The sequence below is a fragment of the Pieris napi genome, chromosome 6 (assembly GCF_905475465.1).
Source record: "Pieris napi chromosome 6, ilPieNapi1.2, whole genome shotgun sequence".
Taxonomy (NCBI): domain Eukaryota; kingdom Metazoa; phylum Arthropoda; class Insecta; order Lepidoptera; family Pieridae; genus Pieris; species Pieris napi.
The window spans coordinates 7553970-7581522 of NC_062239.1; the positions used below are offsets into that span (position 1 = coordinate 7553970).

At 33.2% G+C, this 27553-nt stretch overlaps 2 protein-coding genes across 2 annotated transcripts; both read right to left on the bottom strand.

The window, feature by feature from the left end:
* Positions 1-4143: 4143 nt before the first annotated feature.
* Positions 4144-10336, bottom strand: LOC125050630 (solute carrier family 22 member 21-like). The gene is made up of 6 exons (XM_047650589.1): positions 9766-10336; positions 9011-9212; positions 8037-8292; positions 7060-7680; positions 6110-6291; positions 4144-4349 (listed from the first exon to the last, which is right to left on the bottom strand). The coding sequence occupies exons 1-6, from the start codon at positions 9924-9926 to the stop codon at positions 4188-4190; spliced, it is 1584 nt and encodes a 527-aa protein (XP_047506545.1). The 5' UTR covers positions 9927-10336; the 3' UTR covers positions 4144-4187.
* A 1450-nt stretch (positions 10337-11786) lies between these two features.
* On the bottom strand, positions 11787-27305 carry LOC125050331 (solute carrier family 22 member 5-like). The gene is made up of 6 exons (XM_047650087.1): positions 26984-27305; positions 19076-19277; positions 17737-17992; positions 14726-15349; positions 14379-14560; positions 11787-12023 (listed from the first exon to the last, which is right to left on the bottom strand). The coding sequence occupies exons 1-6, from the start codon at positions 27139-27141 to the stop codon at positions 11886-11888; spliced, it is 1560 nt and encodes a 519-aa protein (XP_047506043.1). The 5' UTR covers positions 27142-27305; the 3' UTR covers positions 11787-11885.
* Positions 27306-27553: the final 248 nt, after the last annotated feature.

The following is a 27553-nucleotide window of genomic DNA, read 5'->3' on the forward strand; positions in this document are numbered from 1 at the left end:
GGGTAATTGGCGAGGAAAATGAAAAGGTTTCTTTAAAATCCGAGGAATCCGCCCGAGCAGCCTTTTCTGTCATACCCACGCGAAATCTCGAGACCTTTTGAAATTTTACTAAATAAGAAAACGAGACTGTTTTTATTTAAGTACCTTCTTACATAGGGACTTTAATAGCAAAGGCGTACCGAGTACTTTGGTGCAACGTATTATGAAGAATATTTCCGTAGCTTTGTGTAAATAAACAGATTTTTAATTGTAGGCCCAATACAGTAGAATCAATTCTACATCAATCTATATATATAAAAATAAAAACCCGTTTTCCGTTGTCACGACATAACATGAAAACGGCTTGACCGATTTGTCTGATTCTTTTTTTAAAATATTCCTTGAAGTAAGAGGATGGTTCTTACGGAGAGAAAATTAAAAAAAAATTGAGTGAAAAAGTCTAAAAACAACACTTTTCTATATTCCCATACAAAATTATAAAATAGTAAAATAAAAATAAAAAATAGTATTTAAAAAAAATAAAGAATCGACTGTTAGGCGGTACGATGTTCGCCAGGCCAGCTAGTTATTAATATATTTAAGGTGGCAGAACTTTGACCTTCCAACGCAGACAAATTACCGAGAATTGAAGCCTGGATTGATATCAATTATACCAATTATTATATCGCTTTAATAAGGTTAAATACCTTTTGTGCTTTTAAAATTGTTTATAGTATTTCACAGATATTCGTATTATTCTATATTGTTATTTATAATAACCTAGTTTAAAATTAAATCCCTATATTTGTTTTCTTGTTTCACATCATAATACAATTATTTATTTTATTTATTTATTTAATTATAAGTAATCTTACAGCTAACATACATAATATTACAAAACAAACACTTAGACAGTACAGAAAGCCAAAACAGATTACATAGATAAACAATATTATATACGAAAAATGAAACAAATAAGCGCATCAATAGACAAAACTTTATACAGAAAACTGAAATTTTATATTTAAAACAATAAATAATACTAAATATAACCTAAACAAAATTCGAGTCCTCCCGCCTCTTCAAATATTTTATCACATGTTCTGATGAGGTGGAAAATATCAATATTATCATTACAATTAATAAATGAACCTTATCATAATAAAGAATTTTAATTGTTTTGTACATATTAATAACAATTACCAACAAATTAAAACATAACATTAATCCCAGAACTTCAGTGGCGTAACTATACCGTCTAGGGCCCGTGGCAAATTCTTTTTATGGGGCCCTATCAGTAAAAATCGTCACGTTGTACTCAGTTTAATTTTAATAAACTCCGAGATTTTCAGCGTACTCAATTACACGTTGTATATGTCACTAATGGCCATAGGCCTCCTCTCTTAGGCGAGAGGGAATGGTGTGTAGTCCCAACCCTAGCCCAATGCGTATTGGAGACTTCACATACATCCATAAAACATAATATCTTTTGGGCAGGGGCCCTGTCGGGTCGGGGTCCCGTGGCATTTTGCCAGCCCTGCCACCATATTGTTACGCCACTACCCAGAAGGATGATATATTAGAAAAAAATATCATGAAACTGGAAAAAACTGGAGTTTCTTTTATGGTCACGGATTCGCAGCATTTCAGAATTATCTGGATAGTAATCTAATCCCTCCGATTCACTTTATTAATGTTTTAAAAAAGCCTCTAAAGAAAATTCTCGTGTTTTTAATTAGGTAACAATTTACCAGACTATGAGTTTACTTTAATATATGGATTTTATTCAGTTGTTAATACGAAACGTTAACAAACTCTCTCGCAATAGTTTGACCCCTTATCAATTTAGAGATACAAACAGACCCGCATCGGGATAGTTGGTACTAAACGGCAAATATAGGTCACTTTGTGCTTTTGGATTCAATATTTAAAAAGTGGACAACAATTTATACTGACTTCATAACTCAACAACGCTCTCTTCGTAATTATGGTAGCTTTTAAATCAGCGCTATCTATTCATGATTTTAATAACTCCAATTCCCAACTGAAGGCACAATTATGTCAACATGTTATTACCTGGAGAGTTATTAAAATGGTATACTAATTTAATTAATTTCACAGCGAACCCGATTTTGGGAGAGAAAATTCGAATTTAAGAAGTTGTAGATATAATGAAACTTTTAATAGGACTTAGAGTGGAGTTTATAAGATTGTAATGTCTATCCACACAGAGGACACTGTCGTAATACTTGGCGATTAAAAAGAGTGGCGGAAAGTTTCTTGCCAGTTCTTCTTACCCGCTCTACGCCTTTGACTTGCGAACTGGTAGAAAATGTAAATTTACAATTAATTTAACTTCTTTCTGACGATTCATAAGTGTACTTGTTTACCTATATGAATAAAGATTATAGAGTTTGAGTTTAGAGCACTTCCGTATGATAGTAGGCTGTTCATAAAAAGAAAAAGGGATGTTGTAGTCGGTCAGACCGTAAGGACTGACTTCGCCGGACGCAATATGCAAACAGACTTTATTATGTATAATAAATTAAATAGGCTGCTTAATATCAACCCGCTCACCGTCTACAATCTAAAAATACGAATAAAGGACTGGCTTATGAACACGCCTTATGCAGTGTTTATTCATTCGCTCACTGACTCACTCACTCACTTACATATTCACTAACACACACCCACACACTCACTCATGCACTCAGGCATGTTGAAAACAGTTGAAAAATCAAAAACAAAAATAAATAAAATAAAGAATTTATAATTCAGTTTGTTATGGAAGAGCTGAGAACACAGACACAGGTATTTTGTACTTAAAAAGGGTTCCCAAATCTTACACTTACATATGTACTTACAATAAATAAACACATTTTTTTTATCCTTTAGGTCGTTAGTAAAATTCACACATTATAGGTACAAAATATTAGTGCTATGTATTTCTTAGTAAAATTACAACGAGGCAAGTTATTTAAATAACACCGAGATTTTCCTCAAACTCTCCGCAAAACCGGATTATCAAGCTTTTTTAAACAAATTATTCAAAATACCTAAACGCCAAAGCCAATACAAAAGATTCGGACATAATTGAGTAACGTTGGATATTGGTTTACTTTTCGCATGTAATTTAATTTCAGTGTTGGCGTCGTATGAATTTCGTTAGAGGGTTTTCAAACTGGCTGTCAATAGCCCCAAAAATGATAATACTTTTATTTTATTCGGATTTAAATTGAATTGTCGAGTATACTATCGAGAATTTTATACGATTGATGAATATCGCTTTCATAGATGTATTGACAATACAACATTTTGGCTACGAAATATATGTGTATTCTATTCTGTATTTGTTTTGTTCACGGATATATAAATATTATACCATTGTTATAAATTGATAAGTTATTTTTACTTTACACACTGTTGGAGTAGAAGGCATCTAAAATGAAAGACGAAGAATGACACATTACGTTTTATTGTGATTGGACGAGCGAAATCACGTATCAAGTGTAGTCACTACACGCGTGGTAGACATTGATGCCAACTTGGGGGTTTTCCCACAAATTTAGGGGGAATTAAGATGTCTTGGGTGTTTTAGTAGGTTCATTTATTTAGGGGGATTTTTAAGGGGCACTTTATACAAGATTTTTTGCAATTTTTTTACTAGGCTAGGCTACTTAGACTAACTAAACTCCAAGCATAGCTATAACTGAAATATCAAAAGCTATAATACTCTATGATCGAAATTTTGTACTACATATTTGAATAAATTTTTAATTAATATTTGAAATTCTCTTACACCGAGTGCACAAAGGCTTTAGTGATTTTTAATTGATATTTAGGGTTTTTTGAAGTAGGTTCTAGGGGGAACATTCTGTATCAGTTGGCGTTACAGGTATTAGGGTAGAGAAACAGTCGACCAATCACTATCAAACGGAACGCGCCATCGTTTTGTCTTTTGTTTCATTGTCCCCGGTCATTTCATAATACAAACATTGAACATCTATTATAGACTATAGTCTAGAGTCTATTAATTAGAGCTTTGAGAATTAGATATCCTTTAATTAAATATAGTTACCAAGCAAACCTAAACCCGTTGTTTGGTACTGGTGTATACTACATATTACTTCTACAATTACAAAAAGGTATAGTAAAATACTTTCATAGATTCAAGTCATCCTTTAATTTCTTAAAATTTATACCTTTTTCTATAATTTCGAAATCTTCTTTATTTGAGCAATCTTCTTGGCCTCTTTTACATTGTCTGGAAGAGTTACGTGATCTGTCTCCGGTATAGTTAGCGATAGTAGGCTAGCAAGTAACGCAAGACTGCCGAAGATTATAGTTGGCAAATTGTCGTTATATAGGGCCTGAAAAAGAACATTTAACATTTTATTTACGCTAAATCTCTTTAAAATATCTAATTTAATATCTTCAATTATTTATCGTATTTTAATACTGTAAAAGTGTATTTTATTTAAACCCAGATATTCCGTATAGTACTACAATATACAACATGAATCATGGGTATCACAAAGTAAATTGACTTGCGCGTACAAAAATATGTGGACCTATGGTTTATAATAAGTAAAATTTGTATTTTTTATGTATACGCCATGTTTTATAATGGCTGGCCATGCGTCATACTCGTGAACGGGTGCTACTTGTGGTGACTGGTCGTACTTGAATTCGTGTATGCGGTGATGTTAGTTATTTCGACTATGTGTTTGCGTGTTGTTGTTGTTGTGACGAGAATGTAAGTGCGTGCTCCTATTTCACCTGCTGATAGAGGACAAGTCTTTGTTTTTAATTTATGTTTTTATTATTAATTACTTAAGATGTCATGTGGAACATGGTGTAATGGTTGCAGCTCCTTACAAACGTTGTGTAAAAAAAACATGGCGATTAAAAAGAGTGGCGGAGAGTTTATTGCCAGTTCTTCTCTTCCGTTCTACGCCCTTGATTTGAGAACTGGCACTAAATGTTAAATTAGAAGCATTAATATGTATTTCTTTACTGACAAGTCATAAGTGTACAATGTGTTACCTATATGATTAAATGATTTTTGAATTTGAATTTGAATTAATCTTAAAACTTAAGGCGATTTGGATCTTAAGCTTGATGATATTTCATTGTTAATGTACTTGTTCAGCGTGTATTCTATGGACACATTTCGATATTTAGCCTGTGTGCACTTGATTGCTGGCACATAAAGTGTTCAAAGACGGTTTTATTTAAATCAGATGCGTTCGCTAGAACTCTGTTCTATAAAAATAAAAATTCCATGATTCTCTATGTTTTATTGATATTTCATAGAAAGTAAGGTTATTATCCTAAAAATAAAAGGTAAATTATCCTTCTGTGTCTGATCGTGTGTCACGTTGATTTTTTGCGAACATAGAGTTTTCCCGTGATGTATTCTTTTACAGTACGAGTAAATATTTATTAGGTGGCTATGGATAAAAACAAGTGTGCAATTCACACGTGGTAGAAGTGAAACCTTCAAAAATTTTAGTTTCAAGATAATGAGATGAATGTAATTTTAATTTTTAAGTTTAATATCAATTATTAATTTTGATAAAAACTGTGATGAAAAAGTTTTTATGTTTAATAACAGTAAATACAGTACATTAGACTTTTTTTTCATTATCTATATGTAGTATTAGACTTTTCTTTAAATTAATATTAGATTTTTAGAGAAGATAAAGTTTTTATGTTTAATAACAGTAAATACAGTACATTAGACTTTTTTTCATTATCTATATGTAGTATTAGACTTTTCTTTAAATTAATATTAGATTAGATAAAAACTAAAATTATAAAAAAGGTTTTATAATTAATTATATGTAAATAAAATTCATTAACCTCATTTAATTTTATAATTGAATTAAATTAATCTCTTATTATTATTTTTTGAAAATATATGTTTTTTTAATTCAGAATGATAAATGATCAAATACTCACTAATTTAAAGTTCATACACTGCTTGCTATGACGACGATATGCTTCCTATCTCATTTTCTCCCACGTTAAATCTTATGAATTTATGTGACTGTCTCTTTTTAAATCACAATAATGCTAAAGAAGTTTTCACTTCAAAAGTTCTGGTTTTCTCAGAGGTAGTACTTACAAGTAATGGAGACAATGGCGCCATTGTCGCTCCTGCTCTTCCTGTGGTGGAACATATAGCAAGAAGTGATTGTCTCGCATTCGTTGGGAAGATCTCAGAGGCCGTGACATATACGGTGCTATATGCTACTGTTATTGCGAATTTTCCTGCTAAATAGATGAATAAAGACCAAAGAGAATCACCTGAAAAAACAGAGGTAGTAGGTTAGGTGGCCAGATTTGATTTTATTGGGGTTTTATTAAGAAGTGTTGGCCTAGTGGCTTCAGCGTGCGACTCTCATCCCTGAGGTCGTAGGTTCGATTCTCGGCTGTGCACCAATGGACTTTCTTTCTATTTAACATTCGCTCGAGCGGTGAAGGAAAACATCGAGAGGAAACCGACATATCTTAGACCTAACAAGTCGACGCCGTGTGTCAGGCACTGGAGGCCGATCACCTACTTGGCTATTAGATTGAAAAATTATCATGAAACAAATTCAGGAATCTGAGACCCTGACCTCAAAGAGGTTATAGCGCCACTGATTTTTTTTTATTATTGTTCAAAACACGGAGGCTTTGATCAATAAAGAACAATAAAATTTTAAAGATTTTATCACAACTTTTTTGCGGGAAAGTTCACAAAGTCTTTGATCTCCTTACTAAATTATTATATATTTTTGGAAACCTTCAAGTTCTTTCAATTCCTGATTTTGGATTTTGGGACAAGGAAACCAGCTAAATAAAAAGTAAGTGACAAGATTTAGAAAATTAGTCAACTAAAGTGTTCGCCTTTTTGGAAAGAGACAAAATTTCACAATATATTATAAAGTAAATTGTTTCGTACATTGTTAGCAATTTTAAGTCTTACTACTTGAAGTTAAGCAAAGTTATAAGGATGCTCGCCGTAAACTAACGCTTCAAAGTGTGCGTACTTTAGAACTCTAGTATACATATAATATTAACATTACTTACGTGCTATCAACGTGAGACCAATACAGAAGATCCCTCCTAATGCATACATTGTCACCAACACCCGTTTTCTTCCATACTTAGTTAAAACTACATAGCAAAAACTATTCGCCGGTATCTCTATAAAGGCCACAAAGGTATAGTTCAAATATTTATTTCCAGCCAATGATACCGAATTAATTGATAGGCCGTAGTATGCAAAAGAGCAGGTGATCCACAAATAACAGCACAGCACAAGTCTTAACAACATTGTTCTCGATTTCACTACCTTTGTGAAGACAGTTCCAAATTTCATGTCATTTATACTTGATTCGTCGTACTTTGCTGCTTTTAATGATGCCAGTAAATGCTCTGGTATTGTTACTTTGTTCATATTTTCTGCCTTTTTTAAGATAGATAATGCTTCTTCGCATCGTCCTTTGCTGAGAAGCCATCGCGGGCTTTCGTTTAGAATAAATAGGTACGATAATACTAAAAATGCTGGTGCGTATACGATTCTCAACATTAGTCGCCAATTCTGCAGGACCCATGCAAGTAGCGAGAGGGACATTGAACCAAGGATGAATGCAAAGTTCATCAGGGTGTTACCAAATACTCTGCCATCGGGACGCACTAGCTCCATACCTGTAAGTATAAAGGGGCCGATCAAGCAGATTTATTGCAATTTATACCCCCCCCCCCTCCTTCCTTTTGTCCGCAAAAGTAAGCAAAGCTCTCAAAAATAATAGTACATAAACGTATTAATTTTTTGTAGGAATCCTTGAAAATGCATTACGTTTTCATGCATAGACAATGTGTGTCAAAAAGTTAATAATTACTGTTGACGTAATCACCAAATAAGATCGTTAAAACAAGAACTACTTCAAGAATTATCGCTTTTAGGGTCACTTAAATGTTCATCATACTTTTGCGTAATAATTTGTTAGTTTTAATTTCAAAACAAAAGATATTCTAAATAAAAAAAAATCGTAAAATCGCACCAAACACAAAAGCTGTGCTATACATCGCTGCTCCTGTTGCGGTTTCCAAAAACTCAAAAACGATCAGCATTTCGTAACTAGTTGAGAAAGATCGTATAGTTCCAAATATAGCATACATAGCAGAAGTAACGGCCATGGCTTTTACTCTTCCATATTTATCAGAAAGTACTCCGGTTACTGGTAAGGCTATAAGAAATCCTGCGCAGTATATGGTACCTATTAGTGTCCTCTTCCAGTCTTGACAGCCGAGGTTGAACTGGAATGAGAAATAACAACTAACTATGGTTCTAATACTTTATAAAGCGAAGTTGTTTAATAGATCACCAACTTCTATTTAAGACTATGCAGCCAGAGACCAGGACTATTTGAAGTAAGATTGAGAGACTCATTTAGCGCGAACGTCAAGATAAGACTCCCTAAACAGCCGTTCTATCTTCTCGACTGTGAATCATACCATAAGTGTAATGTTTTTGCAATTCTCAAACCTGAGGTCGTTCCGACTGATGTGGACCAATGTTTTATTTATATGTGTACAATTGTTGAAAGGCCAGCAACGCACTTGCGAGCCTTCTGGCATTGTGAGTGTCCTTGGGCGGCGGTATCACTTAACATCAGGTGAGCCTCCTGTCCGTTTACCTCCTATTACATTTAAAAAAAAAAGTAACACTTGGTCGTAGGATGAAACGTCCTGAGAAACCGACATATATCAGACCCAAAAATTTTACTATTATAGAAAGTTGGTCACCTACTTGCCCAATATTTTTTATAAATGAAACGGACGCAGAAATACGTGGCCGTGCCCAATTCCGATATTGAATAAATGTTAAAAGTATTATTTGAGGATTCAAAAAAACCAAAGTAACGAAGGTACATTTCAATCTTTTATATGACGAGAAAATAACAAACATTTTTTTTACTCGTTCAGATGTTTTAATAAAAAGTGAAAACGACAACAATTCTCGTAAAAAACTTACATCTTTGACTACGGAATCTTCATTGCTGTAGATATATTCTTTACATTTGATAATTGAGGATCGATTAAAAGACCATTGATCACATGTGTTACTTTCATTAAAATAATCATATCTTCTGCATTTGTCAAACTTGTTATTCTGTTTGGGTATAGCATATTCTATCCAAGTTGAGTTTTCATTTTCACATTCGGGTATTGCACATCTGAAAACATTCGATCATGTTTTGTAAGTATTGAGTTCATTTGTAATTATATCTACATTTATTTAAATGAGCAGTGTTGGCAGATTCGAACCCCGGCTGTGCACCAATAGACTTTCTGTCTATGTGCGCAATCGCATTTCCACACATCGTGAGGAAACCGGAATTGCCTTAGATCCAAAAAGTCGATGGCGTGTGTCATGCACCGGAGGCTGATCACCTACTTGCCCATTAGATTGACAAATGATCATGAAACAGATACAGATGCATCTGAGACCCAGACCTAAAAAGGTTGTAGCGCCACTGTTTTATTATTTTACATTTTTTTAAACTTCACTTTATTTTTCTACAAATTAATAAACACTTTCATATACTCGTAATTAACGTTACCATTAATTTTATTCAGAATACCACATCTAAATAACAATTAAATATAAACCTACAAAAACGACTCTGTAATCTAAAAAGATAAATAATGAGTCCTAACGTCAATAGGAATGTATTTACCGTGCAAAATGCGTCATCGAAGTAAATTAATTATATCATATATTATTACCTGTAGTTAATATCCATAGCCTCAAAGTTAAACACAGATCCATATATACCAGCCAAGTAACATGGAAATAACAGGAAGGCATAATTCACAACAGTGTATTTTCCGAAAGGCCCTAAAATCCTCCAGACTTCATCTAAATTGGGACCAGCTCCTTCTGCCATTTATTCAAACCTCGGATGTCCTTGCTATATTTGTGCACCTTATATGATACTAGCAGAAAGCAAGAACATTAACTTTAATAACTAAAAACTCATTAACACTTTTTCCTGTTTCACAGTCGTTTTATGTAAAATTACCGTTTTATGTAAATTATTACCTATAAGAACAATTATTATTTAAATTAAACTTACTACCTGCGCGATGTATTCTCGAATTATTTCAATAACCTTAGATAAGCTACAAGATCAAGTAGTAAGAACTCTTTGTTCAAACAAGATAAAATAATAACTACTTAGTTGCTAGGTCTTAACAAGATCACAGATAACGATATACTACTTGTTACTTATCTCTATCAGTTGCTTTTGTCTTAAATTCAATAATACGAAAATCCCGTTTCCACTATGCTATAGATATCTGATATACAAATATATAGACAAACAACTGTGTCAATATATAGTCTTCTGTCTTAGTGTTTGGTTTAAGCCCAATGTCCTTTTTAAATGTTATTATCATAAGTTAAATCAGTAATACAAACTAATATGTATATAAACTAAAGTTTATTTTATTTATTTATTAACACTTCGTTGCAATAAAAATAAAAGAAGCACAAATAACACAGTACATAAAAATTACAAGGGATGCAACGGGCGCCCTTATCGCTAATAAGCGATCTCTTCCAGGCAACCCTAGTAAGAGGATAACTAAAAAAAGAAACATGAGTGCAAGAAGTGCAGAACCAAATGTTATATAAAAAGAATAAGGAAAATTAATCTGAAGTAATACAAAAAAAAGTTACTTGTAAAAACTAAAATTGGAAATGTTATATTTTAATTGCTTTTTCTTTTTTGTAAACATTATGTTCACTGGTAATTTTCATGTATTTTAAAATAGATAGATACTTATACTATAGAAATTGCATTAAGTATGTGGTTTACTTTAATGAATAAAGAAATAAGTATAGTGCTTTTCATGAAAGAAGTCCCGCGGTGATTTTTGGAACTAAATTTGACAGGTCGGCAATGTTGTCATTCGTCGATGTTATCAAGTTCGTTTGTTGTGGTGGATTTTTGTGAATTTTTAACTAGCTTAGTGCATTTTAAAGATTGATTACAATGTCAAAAGTTGTAAAAAGTTCGGCTCGAGAAATGATATTAAAGGTGAAAGAGTTCTGTGAAGCGGAACATAAGAATCAAGGTGTTTTAATACCACTAAACAATGTTCGGAAGAGAGTTGCCGCCATAACAGGTACTTTTTAGAGTTGCCATTTAATAATTTTTTGCTGTATTGATGGGACTTTTATGATATAAATTCGTTTTTGCGACAAAATTTAATAAATACATAACGTGATACTATGATAGAACTTGGTAACTGAAATTAAAACATATATTACATATTACAAAAGCATTATAAACTTAAAGTTACTATTATTTTTAATTGTTCATAATTTAATTGCAGGTGTGTCAGAGAAAACTGTAACAAGAATTACAAACGAAGGTATTGTTATACGCGTGTACTTCGAAAAAAATTGTAACCCAACAATTATGCAATAAAACTCTGAATAAAAAATTGTATTGCTTTTCTTTACCCTATTTTCTCATCTTTTCCCTGTAAGTAGGTAGAACACCGCTAATATAAGTAAATAAAAATATACTTTTTACATAACAGAAATATTGTTTCATCGAAGTATGCAGAAAATAATATTATTTGATAAATTACATCTGCTAAATGGAAATAAAATAGGTAAATTTTTTACTCATAAATGGCTACATTACGTCATGCGATTGCAGCGCCGCGTCTGGGGGACTTCTTTCATGAAAAGGACTATACCCTTAATATAAAGACTTGGACAAATAAAATATCAATATTCATTTAACATTTATTGTTAACATAATTTATACAAGTTTGTAATAAAATGATAATAAATCAACATCTTAAAAGAGATTTAAACTTAATCGTTGATCTTATGAGAAACTTTTGGCTTCCTCCAAGTTGTCTGGTAAGGTTTTGTTAATCGTTTCTGGTAAAGTTAACGCCAACATGCTGGCTAATAGCGCAACACAAGCGAAAAATATTGTAGGCAAATTTACATAGTACAGCGCCTGAAAAAAAAACAATATATGTTGCAGGTAGTACAGCGCCTGAAAAAAACTACGGGTTGCAACTCCGGGAGTGCCGGCAGAAGTAAAAACTTGAATATTAACGTTGTGCATTTTTGATATTTTGGAATGGTTCGGGAATCATTTTGCACGAATTGCTTTAATTATCAGTATGAAAGTACTATGTGGTAGAACAATATTTATTTATTGCGCTATCGTTCACAAACATGACAATTTATATTACGAGTACATTAAATACGCCGCGCCAGCTGTCTACTCTCCATCCGTTATACGAAACCTACACAAAATAATTAAAATTAGTATTAAATAATTCAAGTAGGAAAATTCACTATTTTTTAAGTTGGCAATTTTTATTCGCGTCAGTCTGACCAAATCGTTAATAATAAAGATGTAGTGACCAAGGTACCAAGGACCAAGTAAGGTCCAATTCCACATGCATCAATGTATCTGAGGAAAGAGACAAATGAATGAAAACCGTAACTATATAGCACGAAGGTTCATAATCCTTTAAAAAAACATCCGTCTTACGAATTTGTCCTGACGCGAGTTTAACATTTTTTACCCATTCCAAAAAGTGTACAACGCCGCTAAAGAAGTTTTCATTTCAAAAATTAAACAATATATGTTGCATTTGGTAAAATTTTAACTCAACTATTAAGGAAACGTTAAATATAAAGCATGTAAATAAATAATTACTGCCGACAATTAAATTTGTCTTATACGCGTGTGTTCTCTCAGATGTATTCAAGCGGGATAAACTAATTAGAGTACACCATCCAAACTAGTGTTTCGAGGCTTATGTAATAATTAAGGATCTCAAAGCCATTTACTATTACGATAAACCAGTAGATTTTTTTATATATCCTCCAAAATAGACTTAAAAGTATTAATAACAGTATTTCTTTGTCTGGTTTTATGTCAAAAAATCTTTAGGATTTCCTTTCGTAATCAATCTAATTACATTAGTATGGGACCAATTTGATACAATGAGCCATGTATCCATCGTAGTAAGTCTTCTCGAAGTAATGTATATGCGGCAAACCATATGTAAACTATTTTATTTAAACAATAGCACTAATTTTGAATATAGTTTACGCAAATTTAATATGAGCCACATGTATTGTGCAATTTAAAATGCATTTATAAATAGCTTGTCACGCAGGACAATATGAGGAAAATGGCATGTCAATGGATAAACAACGCAACAAATGAAAACAATATAATCATTCAATGTATTGTTAAATTGCTCGTCTAGACTGGGTATTTATATTTGAAAAGGCGATTTTGCATTTAAATATTTTGATAATTTTAATTACATATTGGTTATACATATAAAAGCTAGTCGAATCTAAAAACAGTGATTATTTAATACGAATAGAATAAAAATCAATTACGTCTTTACGTACGTACGCAGACCTTTATTCTATTGAATTCTCTAATTTAGGTAATAATTACTTGATTTGACTAAATCCATTCTTACACTCAGATTCGGATCGAGATTTATCGCTAAGTAGTTTTTTTCTATACAACAGTGGGCAAACGGGCACGAGGCTCACCTGATATTAAGTAATACCGCCGCGCATAGACACTCTTACTTGCAGAGGGCTCGCGAGTATGTTGCCGGCTTCTTAAGAATTGGAACGCTCTTTTCTTGAAGGACCCTAAGTCGAAATCAAATCAAATCATTTAGTCATATAGGTAACACAATGTACACTTATGAACGTCAAAAAAGAAATATATATTAAATGCTTCTAATTTTACATTAAATTGGTTCGAAAATAATTCAGATTACAAATCTCAAACCGCCTCATGCCCCATGAGGCGGTTTGGTTTGGCGGATAACCTTACCTAACCTCACCTAATTTAAAGGTTATAAATGAAAGGTAATAAATAATTATTATTATTAATATTAATTCATAATTGAATAATATACTAAATATTAAATATTGTTAAATTATTAACGCTAAATATTTATTAATTATTTAATATTTTAAAAAAATAAAAAAAGCCAAAGAAGTATCACTTCTTACGCGCGTACATAAGTACACGCACCATTTTTTTTTTGTATTACGGGGGTTCTAATAAATCGAATGGACTCTATTTTGAGACTAGTATATTTAGATATAGTAATAAAAATAATGTTTTTAGTTTTTTTGTTACTGTCGTAATTGATAAATATTATTAATTTAGGAACTGCCGGCAAGCCGTCTATGGCGTATTAAATCAAAATTGCGAATTGAAAACGTGGTAATAAAAAAAAAACAACCACATCTGGGGTGTAGGGTTGTGATTACCGTTATTATATTGAATATTATGCTTTTGTTTTAAAACACTTACTAATAAGGGTGTCTGTGGTGCTAAAGTAGACCCAATACGGCCCGTAGTTGCACAAAACGCCAACAGGGACTGTCTAGCATTAGTAGGAAATACTTCAGAAACTGTAACGTACACCGTACTATATGCTATGGTAATAGAAAACTTGCCACATAAGTAAAGGACCAGGCGCCATATTGATAGATCTGAAAAGAATTTTGTATGTTTTTATAAGATATTTTTTTTTAATTATCTATACTTTCTTGGATTCAAATTTAATATTCAAACTGTGAACAAAAGTACTTAACATCTTAAAGACGCTGATTTATTAATATTATTGAAATTTATATTACATTCATAAATACACTCACCTTCAGGAATAAATGATAAACTCATACAAAATATAGCGCTCAACATGTATACTGTTACTAAAACCTTTTTCCTCCCAAACTTATCCAGTATCATGAAACATACAAAATTAGCCGGTATTTCTACAAAGGCCACTAACGAAAAGTTCAAATATTTATTTCCCGCCAAAAACACAGAATTAATTGACAGACCATAGTATGTAAACGAGCAGGTCATCCACAGATAACAACATAACAATACTCTAAAAGCAATTATTTTCGATCCTAACATTTTCCGGAGAACAGATAAAAAACTTTCGTGCGCCTCTATTTCTTTCTGGTTAGTTCCAGCTTTCAAAGATGTCAACAACTCTTCCCGTATTTTAACGTTGTTCATTGTCTCTGCCTTCTTAATAACTGTAAGGGCTTCTTCATACCGACCCTTGGAAAGCAACCATCGAGGATTCTCGTTAAGCACAAATAAGTAGGTGATAATAAAAATTGCTGGTGTGTAGATGGTTCTAAGGAGATACCTCCAGTTCTGAAGATACCACGCCAAAAGTGAGAGAGTCATAGTCCCGGTTATATATGCAAAGTTTATTAAAGTGTTGCCGAAGACTCTACCCTTTGGTTGCACAAGTTCCATGCCTAAAATATCAGAAATATTAGTAAATGTGCTTTGAAGAAAAGCTCAATCCGGTATAAATCGTTAATTAATGCCAGATATGTACCTACTGGTAATATCGTCATTGCTTGTTGCACGAACGAATTATATATATATATTAATATAAACTTATATAATTTATATTTAGTTTCATACGCCCACAGAGCGCTGCTCAAGTTTTCCGTTCAATAATGTCACTTCCAAATCTTGAAATTATTTAACATCTAGGATCATTTATATATACAACAGAATTTACTTTGCTAAAATAGTGCGTAATATCACGTTATTCCCAATAGGGCAAGGTGCGAAAATATTTATGCATCTGTTTCAGTAATAAATTATGTGTGCTCTTATGTGTGCTCTTATGTGTGTTCCACTCTACAAAAATAGTTTGCCGATATTTTCGATTTCACAGTCGAAAATCAAAAATATGGTGAGCAAAACATCTATATGATTTGCTCATGTGGCAGACGTTTTTAATAGCGATAATAATTTGATAAGGAATATTAAGAACCCCGTCTGCCACCTACGTACTACGAATAATCACATTAATTAGCCATAATACTTTTCCTCTGATTCGCAGACTTCAACGAACTGTAATGGTCAGAGTCAGTAAGTAAAATGTCTGCCAATTTTTAATTTTATTTAGGGGGTTCTTATTATTATTATTTACATTTTTACATCTACCTCCTGTGATAATACAGAGAACTGGATCAAATCTAAAAATCTAAATTCGTTTATTCAATTTAGATGTCAAAGTCAAAGTCAAATCGTTTATTTCAATTAGACCATCTAAAATGGCACTTTTGAACGTCAAAAAAAAATATATAAAGATGATTCTAGTTGCCCTTTCATGCTTCTTAGAGCATGCTTATGAATGTGAAGAACGTTGACAAAATTCACGAAAGAGCAAGACTACGCCATCCGTTCGCAAAACTACCAGGAGGCCTTGTTCTGAGAAGAACGGGCAAGAAACTCAGCAAGGATGTCTTCCTTATAGATTATCTTCGTTATCTCAATAAAAAATAAATATTGACCACAGACCCCAGAGCCAGACACGAGCAAATGATTAAGTATCGAATTTTTTACAGATTTAAACCTCTGTAGCCGAAAAACGCAGCAATGTACGACCTAAATTCATTAAGAAAATTTTGTCGTATTGGTCCGAACTTTAATTCCTATCATAACGAAATACTAGCAAATTATATACTTAAATGATCGCCAGCTCTCTAGTTATAGTACTTAGAAATAATACCGCAAGCCAAGAAATAATACAGCAATAAACAGCCGAAGGATCGCAAGGAATCGCAATGCAATTTAAATTTATTCTGTGTTTGTCTGTAAAATTGTAAAATAAATCAGTGGCGTAACAACCTTTTCAGGTCTGGGGCTCAGATTTCTGTATCTGTTTCATGATCATGCAAGTATGTGATCAGCGTACTTGTGCCTGACACACGCCGGCGGCTTTTTGGGTGAAAGAAGTCAAGCCGGTTTCCTCAAGATATTTTTCTTCTATTCGAGCGAATGTTAATGTGCACGTAGAAAGAAAGTCCATTGGTGCACAGCCGGGGATCAAACCTACGACCTCAGGGATGAGCGTCGCACGCTGAAGCCAATAGGCTAACGCTGTGTACTCGTAGTATAGTAAAGACTGTCTGTCTTGGACCGAAAAAATGTGTCAACACAGAAGGTTGATCATCAACTTCACTATAATAAAAAAAATGTGTGCGTGTACTAGGTGTACACACGTAAGAAGTAAAACTTCTTTATGACCTTATTTTTCGAAAAATGATCTACTATATGCAACTTTACAGAAATTGGTTAAATAAAGTTAAATTAGATAAAGTTTAACAAAAGGCTTTTATTATCATCATATCATTTTAACTTATTACTGTACTACTATGTACCTAGTACTAAGATTATTACAGAATTTCATTAATTGTAATATAATTATTAGTATTACTATCATTGTTATCGTTATTATATATTTTTGTTACTAATGGCTTCGAATCTCTTCGGATCAACCGTGGTAGGGACAAGAAAAATATGGCGCGTAACCGAAAAATGTGACAAATGTGTGTAAATTTTTTTCCAACGCCGATAAAGAAGTTTGACTTCAAAAAGCAACATGGCGCGTAACCTGCTACAAAATTTCTCCCATACGTCGATAAAGAAGTTTCACTTCAAAAGATGGCGCGTAACGGAGAAATGTGACGCGTAACGAAAAAATGTTACACTAAATTTTTATCCAACCCCGATAAAGAAGTTTCACTTCAAAATCATGGTAACAGATACAATCAAATCTAATCTTAACTGATTAACATTATAAAAGTATTCAAACAGAGACCTAAAGTTAGAATCTCAATCATACCTAATACAAAAGCAGCGTTATATGCGCCAGCGCCGAATGCAGTCTCCAAAAATTCAGTAGCGATTAACATTTCGTAGTTGATAGAGAACGATCTAATTAAACCAAAAACTCCTGAGGAAAATGACGCCACAGCTAGTGCTTTGATCCTTCCATATTTATCAGAAAGAATACCAGTTGTAGTTAGAGATATGAAAAAGCCGGCTCCATACATAGTTCCTATGAGTGTCCTCTTCCAATTCTGGCAGCCCAGGTCAAACTATGAAGAAAAGTATAAATTTATTAGTATTTGTTTGCGACCTTAACCATTGTCGGTTATTTACATAAAACCATAATAAATTATGGACTATCAGGAATTACACTATCTATTGGTGAAAACTGTGCATAAATGCATTCAGTTGTTTTAGAGTTTATTGCGTTTATACACACAAAGGTAGGTAGTTTTCTAATATACGGATGTTAGCCGTTAAAAAAATATTGATTATATTATATAAATGGCCTGGCAAAATCCATGGATGACGGCTCTTACATATATATTAATCGTTAATGCCAAGGCTATTGACGGGCCTAGTCCTAAAGACAAATTCTTAATATATTTAGTACCTATACCTTTAGAAAATATTAATCGTTATACATAAAAAATACATAAGTCTTATTGCATCGTTTACCAAAACCACTGTCTCTTTTTATAACAGCTTAAATATAATTTAGCAGAAAGAGACGGAAGAGTATTTTAGATAAAAGTCTACACTGAATTCATTTTTATGAATCGGTCTTTGCTTGTCGGATTGCTCTAAGGAAGAGAATCTCTAAGGACCTGTTTTGACTAGCGCAAAATACTAGGCAATTGAAGTTGTTAACAGCCAATGTTTAGTAATAAAGTGCCACCCTTATTACTCGTGTTGTCTGATATCTCATTAATCAAAAAATTAATATATATAATTAGTGTATATTAGTTTTTTTTAATACAACGGGGGGCAAACGGGCAGGAGGCTCACCTGATGTTAAGTGATACCGCCGCCCATGGACACTAAATGCCAGAGGACTCGCGAGTGCGTTGCCGGCCTTTTAAGGATTGGTACGCTCTTTTCTTGAACGCTCAGTTGTGGAACGGCGGACGTCGAGGTGAAATTTCGTATTCTGCCTCGACGTCCGATGATGAAACTTAGCTGCAGGTATTAATCCGAACAACTCCTCTGAACACTCTCCATGGTAAATGCAGTCGTAGTGTATATTAGTGAGTATTAGTGTGTATTAGTGTATATTAGTGTATTTTAGTGTATTTTAGTGTATATTAGTGTATATTAGTGTAGTAGTACAGAGAATTAAAAAATTAACTTACGTCCTTCACCACGGAATCCACCCCATTATACACATAGGAATCGCAGCCTACAATCTCCCCACTAAAACCTTTTAAGTCGCATTGATCCGTTTCATTCAAAAACCGATATCGCTTACATTTTGATAACTTATTATTTTCTTTTGGTATGGCATACTCCAACCATAACGTTTCATTTATTCCCTCGCATTGAGGAACTTTGCATCTGCAAAGAATAAGGACACAGATACTAATAAAACTATTAAAAATTATATTCCTTGTACATAGTAGGTAACGGTCATATCTACTGGCCTAACTGTTATTCTCAGATGCATTGCTTTTATTAAAAGGCCAGCGTCACATACCGGTATCATTAAAAATTTCTGATAGCCTCTAGTTATATACGTATAACCTAAGTGCCCTGCCTCACCGGGACGCCATGGCTACGTCGCCGGCTACGTAGCCATGGCTACCCCTGGCTTCCTTCGGATACCAAATGGAGTAGCCAATAGCAGCCATTTTCTGGCCAGTCAGTTCTCTCGGCTTGTAGAAATTTTTGTTTTTCTTGAACCGTAATATTATCTGGTTCTTTAAAGATATCTACTATTTCTTCCCAACATTTAATTTTCATATTACGATCAGAATACTCAGATAACGAGGCCTATAAACAGGGACGATTCTGAATTTCTACGATAAATCTCTCAGCATCGAAACTCATTTTCCGCTATCTTATTGCAATGAGCGCGAATTTGGCGTCTTGCTTGGCGGACCGTTGGCTACCGAGTGAGCGAGACGCAACTTGCTCGCATACATTTTGTTGGCGACGTCGCCAAGCTGCCAAGTAGCCAGTCTCCACCCAAGTGACCCGTCGTCGTGGCTACGCTTCCAAATTGGCGACGTTGCCAAACCGTCGCCAATTGGGTCGGTGAGGGAGGGCACTTACATTAGTTAAGTTACATACATTTATTTTAGTTAGTAATTAGAAGCGCAAACTAAATGTAAGCAATCATCGCACACTTGAAGCCAAAATGAGCCAGTCGACTACACTTATATTCTTTCTACAGACAGTAACAGAAGTGTCTTAGATTTAAGAACCCTTAAATAAGCCAAGTTAGTTTTTGTGAGCGTCGCAACCCCATTAACCCATAATTTTATGTTAGTTATAAGCTCATATTTTAAAGTTTAAACGATTAATGCCAGTTGAGACCCAGCTTCAAACAAAGAGTTTCATTCAACATATATTTGAACATCCCTACAACAACCGCCACCGAACTTAACTCAGGCAACAATGTACTAGAAATCGATACCTCCCACGTAAGTTGTTTAGTGTTGCCCAAAATCGGTCTTGGTCTTGCAGTCTTGGTCTTGTTCTTGCGCTTTTGCAAGACCAAGACCAATACCAAGACCGCCTTATTATAGCAAGACCAATACCAAGACTGAACCCTGCAAGACTTGAGCAAGACAATACTTAAGCCTGCAAGACTCTTGCGTCTTGCAGTTAAGACAAACTGAGATTTGGGCGTTATTAAGTAGGTATTTGGTTTCAATCCCGATTTTGAGAAACGTTCCCCAGTATCAAAACCGTAGGTATCACAAATCATAACACTAAACTAAGGGCTGCAGTTGTATTTGTAAGTGGCAACGTGCCGCTCGTCTGAAAGCACCCTGAAACGTATTGTATATTGATTAGGTAGGTAAGTACTTATTATATTTCAACAATTTATTAAGTAGGTAGCGTGTTAATACTCACAAATCTGTTCCCTAATAACTTTCTAGCAAAGTTCATACCTTGTAGGTATCTACCTATAATAATATGTTATGCTTGTTTATGTCTAATGTGCAGATCTAACGTTAGTACTCGTAGGTTGGTATGTGCTTAAAATTATAGTTAACAAAATTATATAAACATCATGTAGGTGTGAAACTTATGTTTCAAAGTTTATATTATTCTTCTATTTAGCAAAATTTAAAACTAACAGCGAGTCGAGTAGGTCTAGTAACAGTTTCTACGGCAGCCAATACTATGGTACAGACGCCAGCACATCAAGCTACTACAATCTATCAAATTTCTTCAACAGATTTTCAAGTTTATCGCTAAAGAATTAAGGTTCAAAGTTGATTGGCGAAATGTGACGTTCTGCGAATAAACTGTTGGTCAGTCGGTGTATTAAATACCTACTTATTTGATAATTTACCGACAAAGACACCGCGGTTTGGAACAAGTGTAACACAGCATTTGACACTGAGCGCCGTATTCGCCGACAAAGAGTACGGACAGAGGCACACAAATTTTTACCTATTTTGGTAGGGTTGGTATAGGAGTATAAAATTAAATGACCTTGAAGATGTCCCAGCAGTATGTAGGTATATATTGAATGCTCTGAGTTTTTTTTATTTAAATACATTCTCAGACTGGCTTGAATTCGAACACTACAGCGTTAAAAGCTGTCGGGCGAGATGATAATTAATAACTAAGTAGGTATTGCATCTATTGAATTGCGAATATTTTGATTTCGAAATAATCATTGTTAATATCGGTAAATGATAGATAGTGAATGATACCTAGGTACTAAAATGTGAGCAGCAAGATTGAAAAGTGTATATGCCATGTCAGTGCTTTCAATAAGTTTATTTTAAAAAAGCTCTCTAGTAAGATTTAGAGTTTACCATTCAATTACACACAACATATTATTGAAAAACAAAAATTATGAAAAAGATATTTAGACTGAGTACTTAGGGTCGATTCGACCAAACAAGAGTAAATCTTAATCTTAGAATAAATCGTCAGTTAATCGAGAGTAAATAAATTTTACGTTTTACCAACTACAAATTCTAAGAATTCGAACCGTTTCGCACGGAATAACAGCTATTCCTAGAATAATTTAATGGCGTCAGTCAGTCCAATCAGCTGATTTCTGTCATTTCACAAATATGTATTCTGTGTTTTAATTTCAAGTCAACGCAACGCACTAAATTAATAGTCTGGCATTGTATAATGAAACGTTTAAACAATTTAGTATTTATTTATTTATTTTTAGATTTTTTATTTTCTATAATAGAATGAAATTCAACTAGGCTCAACAGAAGTTCCTTTTTAGACGAAAGCCTCAAACAAACAAGAAATAAAAACTTTTTGTTGTCGTTTAACACCTGTTAAAAGCTACTTTTTCACACTATAATACGGCAAAATCGAGTTGACATGATATATGCTCTTACACTGTCCCGTTGTAGAACAACATTTATTTGCCGAGTTTTATTTTCGTTCACCATTTTATTGCTATTCGCGTATTGTTATTCCTAGCGCAATTATACTATCGATTACGTGCACAAACGACTATGGATTTACTCGAGATTAAAATCATGGAATAGATTATTCTTGGTATAGTTACTCGTGTATAAATTGAAGTTTGGTCGAATCGACCCTTAGGAAATTAGTAGAAAAAATATTCTATCGTGGATACCTAGTTATTAAAAAGTGGATAAACGTTGTATTTACTTAATTTTATTTTTCTGTGCTAATGCCAACATTGACAACCCCACCAAAATAGGTAAACATTTAGTCCGCTTCTAGACTTTGTGTTGCCGCCGTCGCTTTCATGTCAAAGGTCGCCGCCACTGCCCATGTTCTAAACAATAAAATAAGTTTCCGGGTGCTCAGAACGGACGCAAATAGATTATGTTGTCCTCGCAAGGAAGAATGTAGTCGTAAGGATAGGTAGATTTTATAAAAATTGTTGTAAGTAATAAAAATATACCTAGTTTATATTATTACTAGCTGGCCTGGCGAACATCGTACCGCCTAACAGTCGATTCTTTATTTGTTTAAAATACTTATTCTGCTATTCGGGACACCGGTCTAGCTAGTAAGATAAAAAAAGAAAATTGATAAGACAACAAATACATTATGTCAAAAAATAAAAATTTACCTTCCCGGAACCCCTCCACTAACACTTGAACTTTATGCTATGGTATTAAAGTTCAAATTCACTTTTAAGTATTATTACGAATATTTTGTATGGGAATATAGAAAAGTGTTGTTTTTAGACTGATTCACTCAATTTTATTTTAATTTTTCTCCATAAGAACCATCTTCGTACTTCATGGTATATTATTTAAAAAAATCAGACAAATCGGTCAAACCGTTTTCATGTTATGTCGTGACAACGGAAAACGGGTTTCATTTTTATATATATAGATTACCTATTATACCTTTTTAAAGGACATTGCACTGCAAAATTGGAAGTGGGTGATTTTAACAAACTTGAAACGTGGAAAAGCTCCAAATATGAGCGACGTCATATTGCTTTACGCATTTTGTTTTAAAATCATCGAGAATTGCAGTGTCGGTTTATCAACTTCTATCGTACCTACTCTAGTAGCGACTATTGTCTTCAGCGATGATTTACTAAATAAATAAAAATAATCGTCGTGTAGGTACGACGATTATTTTTCTAAGGAATACAATTTTGTTGTAGTAGGTACCTACATCGTTTCTTACTTACACATACTTTAACGACAGTACCTACGTAGCAAAGCGCGACAGTCACGAGTACGACAAATTGCCTAAAAAATGTACCTACGCACACTGTAATGAAATCTGCTAATCTGAACACAATGCCTGTGGCCTGCCTGCTATTATTGGTTGATGTACAATACATTGCTGAATGCTCCAGGATAGCCCGCAAGCCCCCACAAATAGCAATAGGCAAATAGGTATTTGCAAGTCTTGCGAGACTTGCGAGACTCTTGCTGCAAGATCAAGACCAAGACCAAGACTGAGAGCGCAATACCAAGACCAAGACCAAGACCAGGTGTATTGACGCAAGACAATACCAAGACTGGCCTAAGTCTCGTCTTGGTCTTGCATTTGGGCAACACTAAAGTTGTTGTTTGCTTTTTTGCTGAAAAACATCCTAATATGGACCATTATATCCATTCAAAGTAAAAAAAACAACAAAAACACTATTTTTAAAGGATTTGTCAGACGCATAATGTTGTAATTTGAAATGTATAATGAGTGGCTTCAATCAATATATGAAGAGAAAGCTAAATCCGAACTAGACGTTCGGATTGAGACATTGTAAATGAAAACTTTAAGCTCAGTTTTCATATTCCTAAGAAAGATCAGTGCGATCAGTGTCACATCTTCAGAAATATTAACAGAATTATTTTATATTACAAACGGAAGGTGTCCGTCTTTAATTTTACTTTGTTTGATTTAGCAAATAAAGAGGGTCATTGTTATATGTGGCACGAGGGAGAAGCCAAACGTGGTTCTAATGAGGTATCAGGCTGTCTTTCTCATTTTATACATAAAATTCATGAACTAGGTGCAAAAGAATTTAGATTCTGGTGTCTGACAATTGTGCCGGTCAGAATCGCAATCGTATTGTGTTTGCGTTTTATGTTTATATTGCTCATAAGCTAAATATTACTATCAAACATACATTTCTTGAAAAAGGTCACACCCAGGCAGAAGGTGATAGCGTACATAGCGTCTAATAGAACGTTCGTCCAAAAATAAACTTATTTATACACTTATGATGACTTAATAAACCTGTGTCATACTGAAATTATTCCAGCTACGTATCACGACTTTTTCAGGCATTTATCTTTCGTTGTTGGCGTTAATAATGACGCTGAATTTTCTGATTCAGAATAGAGTCTTTTTCAAATATTCCGTTTATTTTATCTTTTTATATTGAATTGCCTTTAATTAAGCATCTCAGGTTTTAATATTGATCTCATAAAAATAATATTTATTTGTTTTACATTGTTTTAAGGCTTCCATAAAAGCTAATTTTAGGTTTGTTAGGTTGACAATTAACACAATTGTTTTTATTTTAAAATTTCTTTATCATTATTATAAGCCAATAAGTACATGCCAAAAATTATAAATGGTTGCCAAATTACTACTTTGATTTTAAGCTGATCTCATATAAAATATGATTAATTAAGTTCATATTTTTATTTTTTTATAGTGATGTTGATTTTTGTAATTCTATTTGATTAGTTCTTAAGAAGAGTTTGTAACGTTACCTATTCTATAATTTTTAAAAAGTCTTTTGTATGATTGTTATGTGTTAAAACGTTTTTGATTATTCAGCAATAGAAGAAGTAATTTAATTAAGTTTTAAAAGCTCATTATTTTATTTTCAAAGATTTTCTGATTAGCTTTTTAACACTGATGTTGTTTCTAATACAAAAAATTAACCTTAATAACATTTCTTTTTTATTTATTAACCTAAAAAATTAATCACTTTCAAATTGTACATTTGAATTCTGTACCTAATATAAATATAATTACCACATACGACAGAGTAAGACTTATGTTTTTCAAAGTATACAGTTGTAACTATCATATACCACAAGTGATGCTATCTGGGCGCCGCGGTATAATGTTGTTAGTATCAGATGCAACAACTGGCATAGCTTCTACTCCGGAGTAAAATGTTGTATGAACAATATCTCCGCAAATAGACATATTACTTAAAATTTCTTTTAACGTAGTTAAGAAGACTAATTATATTACATTAAATACGAAATTTTAAAAAGATGCAACAATAAATGCAGATTTTGGGTTAATTTGAATCTTTGAAACGCTCTACTGTAAAATTGCAGTTTTGGAGATACAACAACTTACGTGGGAGGTATCGAAATATCTTAATATAGAGGTTGACGTCTATTAAAGGTAGTAAGCGACCAATCATAGAACTATTGCAACCTTCTTTAGTCTGACAAACGTTTTCGACCAATAGCTGTTGTAATTTCGCACTACATTTATATTTTATTTAAAAACTACGCAATTTTATCTAATATATAAAATTCTCGTGTCGCGGTGTTTGTGGTTAAACTCCTCCGAAACGGCTCGACCGATTCTCATGAAATTTTGTGTGCATATTGGGTATGTCTGAGAATCGGACAACATCTATTTTTCATCCCCCTAAATGTTAAGGGTAGTCCACCCCAATTTTTTTTTTAAATTTTTAGATAAAAAAAATATATTTTTATGATACAGCATTAAAAAAATACATACAACCCCTAATTTTCACCCCTCTACGATCAACCCCTATTTTTTTATTGTAAATGATATACATGGCAAAACGACGTTTGCCCGGTCAGCTAGTAATCTTATAACTTTGCAAATATACTGCGGGTAGTCACCCTACCCGCCATTCCGATGAGTCCTCTTCCACCAGAGACAGAGAAGAAATTACATATTTAATTATATATACTCTGCACTCCGTACGACCAACAAGAACTTATAGGACAGAATATTTATTTTTAAAATTAATTAAATATCATGACGTAACTAGCGTAAAACTTTTGTTTTAGTTTTGGTGTAGCCCTGGCTGAAAATAAACACCTGTTATTTATTTTCATTTAAAATGAAGTAAATAATACGTATATATTTTAAAAAACGTATGCAGTGTTATCGCTGTAATAAAGAGTTACGCAGTTTATCTCTAATCATATTATAAAACTGAAGAGTTTGTTTGAGCTTATCTCTGAAACTGCAGTACTTTATCGTGTCTAGAGGAGAAGAGAGGAGCAGAGAATCAATGAAAAAATGTAGCAAAAACGAAATTGTTTTCTTATAGTTAAAAAAAGATCCTCAACTGCATATATATATATATATCTTTTACCGAAATATCACAGTTTCAAAATAACCCAACAACAAAATATAAAGTACAACGCGCGCATAGGCAAGTCTTAAAATAACGCTCAAAATCGCGGGTAACACTAAATTTAACATAAAACAGAATTTTTAAACGGTATTTTTCAACAACCGCTCAATTATGAATCTAAATAAATTCATTCATGTATATATTTATATATAATAATTATGTATATATAATAATTATGTATATATAAATTTTAAGTTAATTTTCGGTAACAGCTATCTCATTTATAAAATTGTACCTAACATACCTGTAATTAATATCCATAGCTTCAAAATTGTAAACCGATCCATACATTCCATATAAATAACATGGCACTAAAAGTAGGGCATAGTGTATACGCGTATATCTTCCAAAGCTTCCCAACTGAGCCCAAACTTCATCCACAGCTGAGCCAACTTCCTTCATTTTTGCTTTATTTTAAACACTTGCCTTATTATCTACTCCACTGTTTTACGGCTATCAGATAACTTGCACTCATCGAGCTACAGATAAATGTAAATGCCACGAGACGCAAGACGCTACTACAAAAAATACTGCGAATTACGAAGCAGTTAGGTAGGTTTCGACGAAAAAACAAGTAAGACAGTTGTTTGTAAATATATATGCTACTAGAGGTAATATTTAGTATTAAATTTAAATATTAGGTCATTACAATTGCGATATTGTAAAATAAATTTCATTATAAATCACAAATAAAAATGATTTAGCGCCATCTATCGGAGTATAGTTACACTACACAAAAAGCCGATAGATTGTTAATATTTTAATCAATATTTTTGCTCTTCACAACAGAAATCACCCACCGTTGCGTTAAGAT

Excerpts from the sequence above, each read along its gene's own strand:
- LOC125050630 (XM_047650589.1), bottom strand. The coding sequence starts at position 9,926 with ATGGCAGAAGGAGCTGGTCCCAATTTAGATGAAGTCTGGAGGATTTTA. Across the intron at positions 8,293-9,010 it reads AAGATTCCGTAGTCAAAGAT|TTCAACCTCGGCTGTCAAGA; the intron begins GTAAGTTTTTTA and ends TTCTCATTCCAG. Across the intron at positions 6,292-7,059 it reads TGGTCTCACGTTGATAGCAC|GTGATTCTCTTTGGTCTTTA; the intron begins GTAAGTAATGTT and ends CTGTTTTTTCAG.
- LOC125050331 (XM_047650087.1), bottom strand. The coding sequence starts at position 27,141 with ATGAAGGAAGTTGGCTCAGCTGTGGATGAAGTTTGGGCTCAGTTGGGA. Across the intron at positions 19,278-26,983 it reads GCTATGGATATTAATTACAG|ATGCAAAGTTCCTCAATGCG; the intron begins GTATGTTAGGTA and ends TATTCTTTGCAG. Across the intron at positions 14,561-14,725 it reads TTTATCATTTATTCCTGAAG|ATCTATCAATATGGCGCCTG; the intron begins GTGAGTGTATTT and ends AATTCTTTTCAG.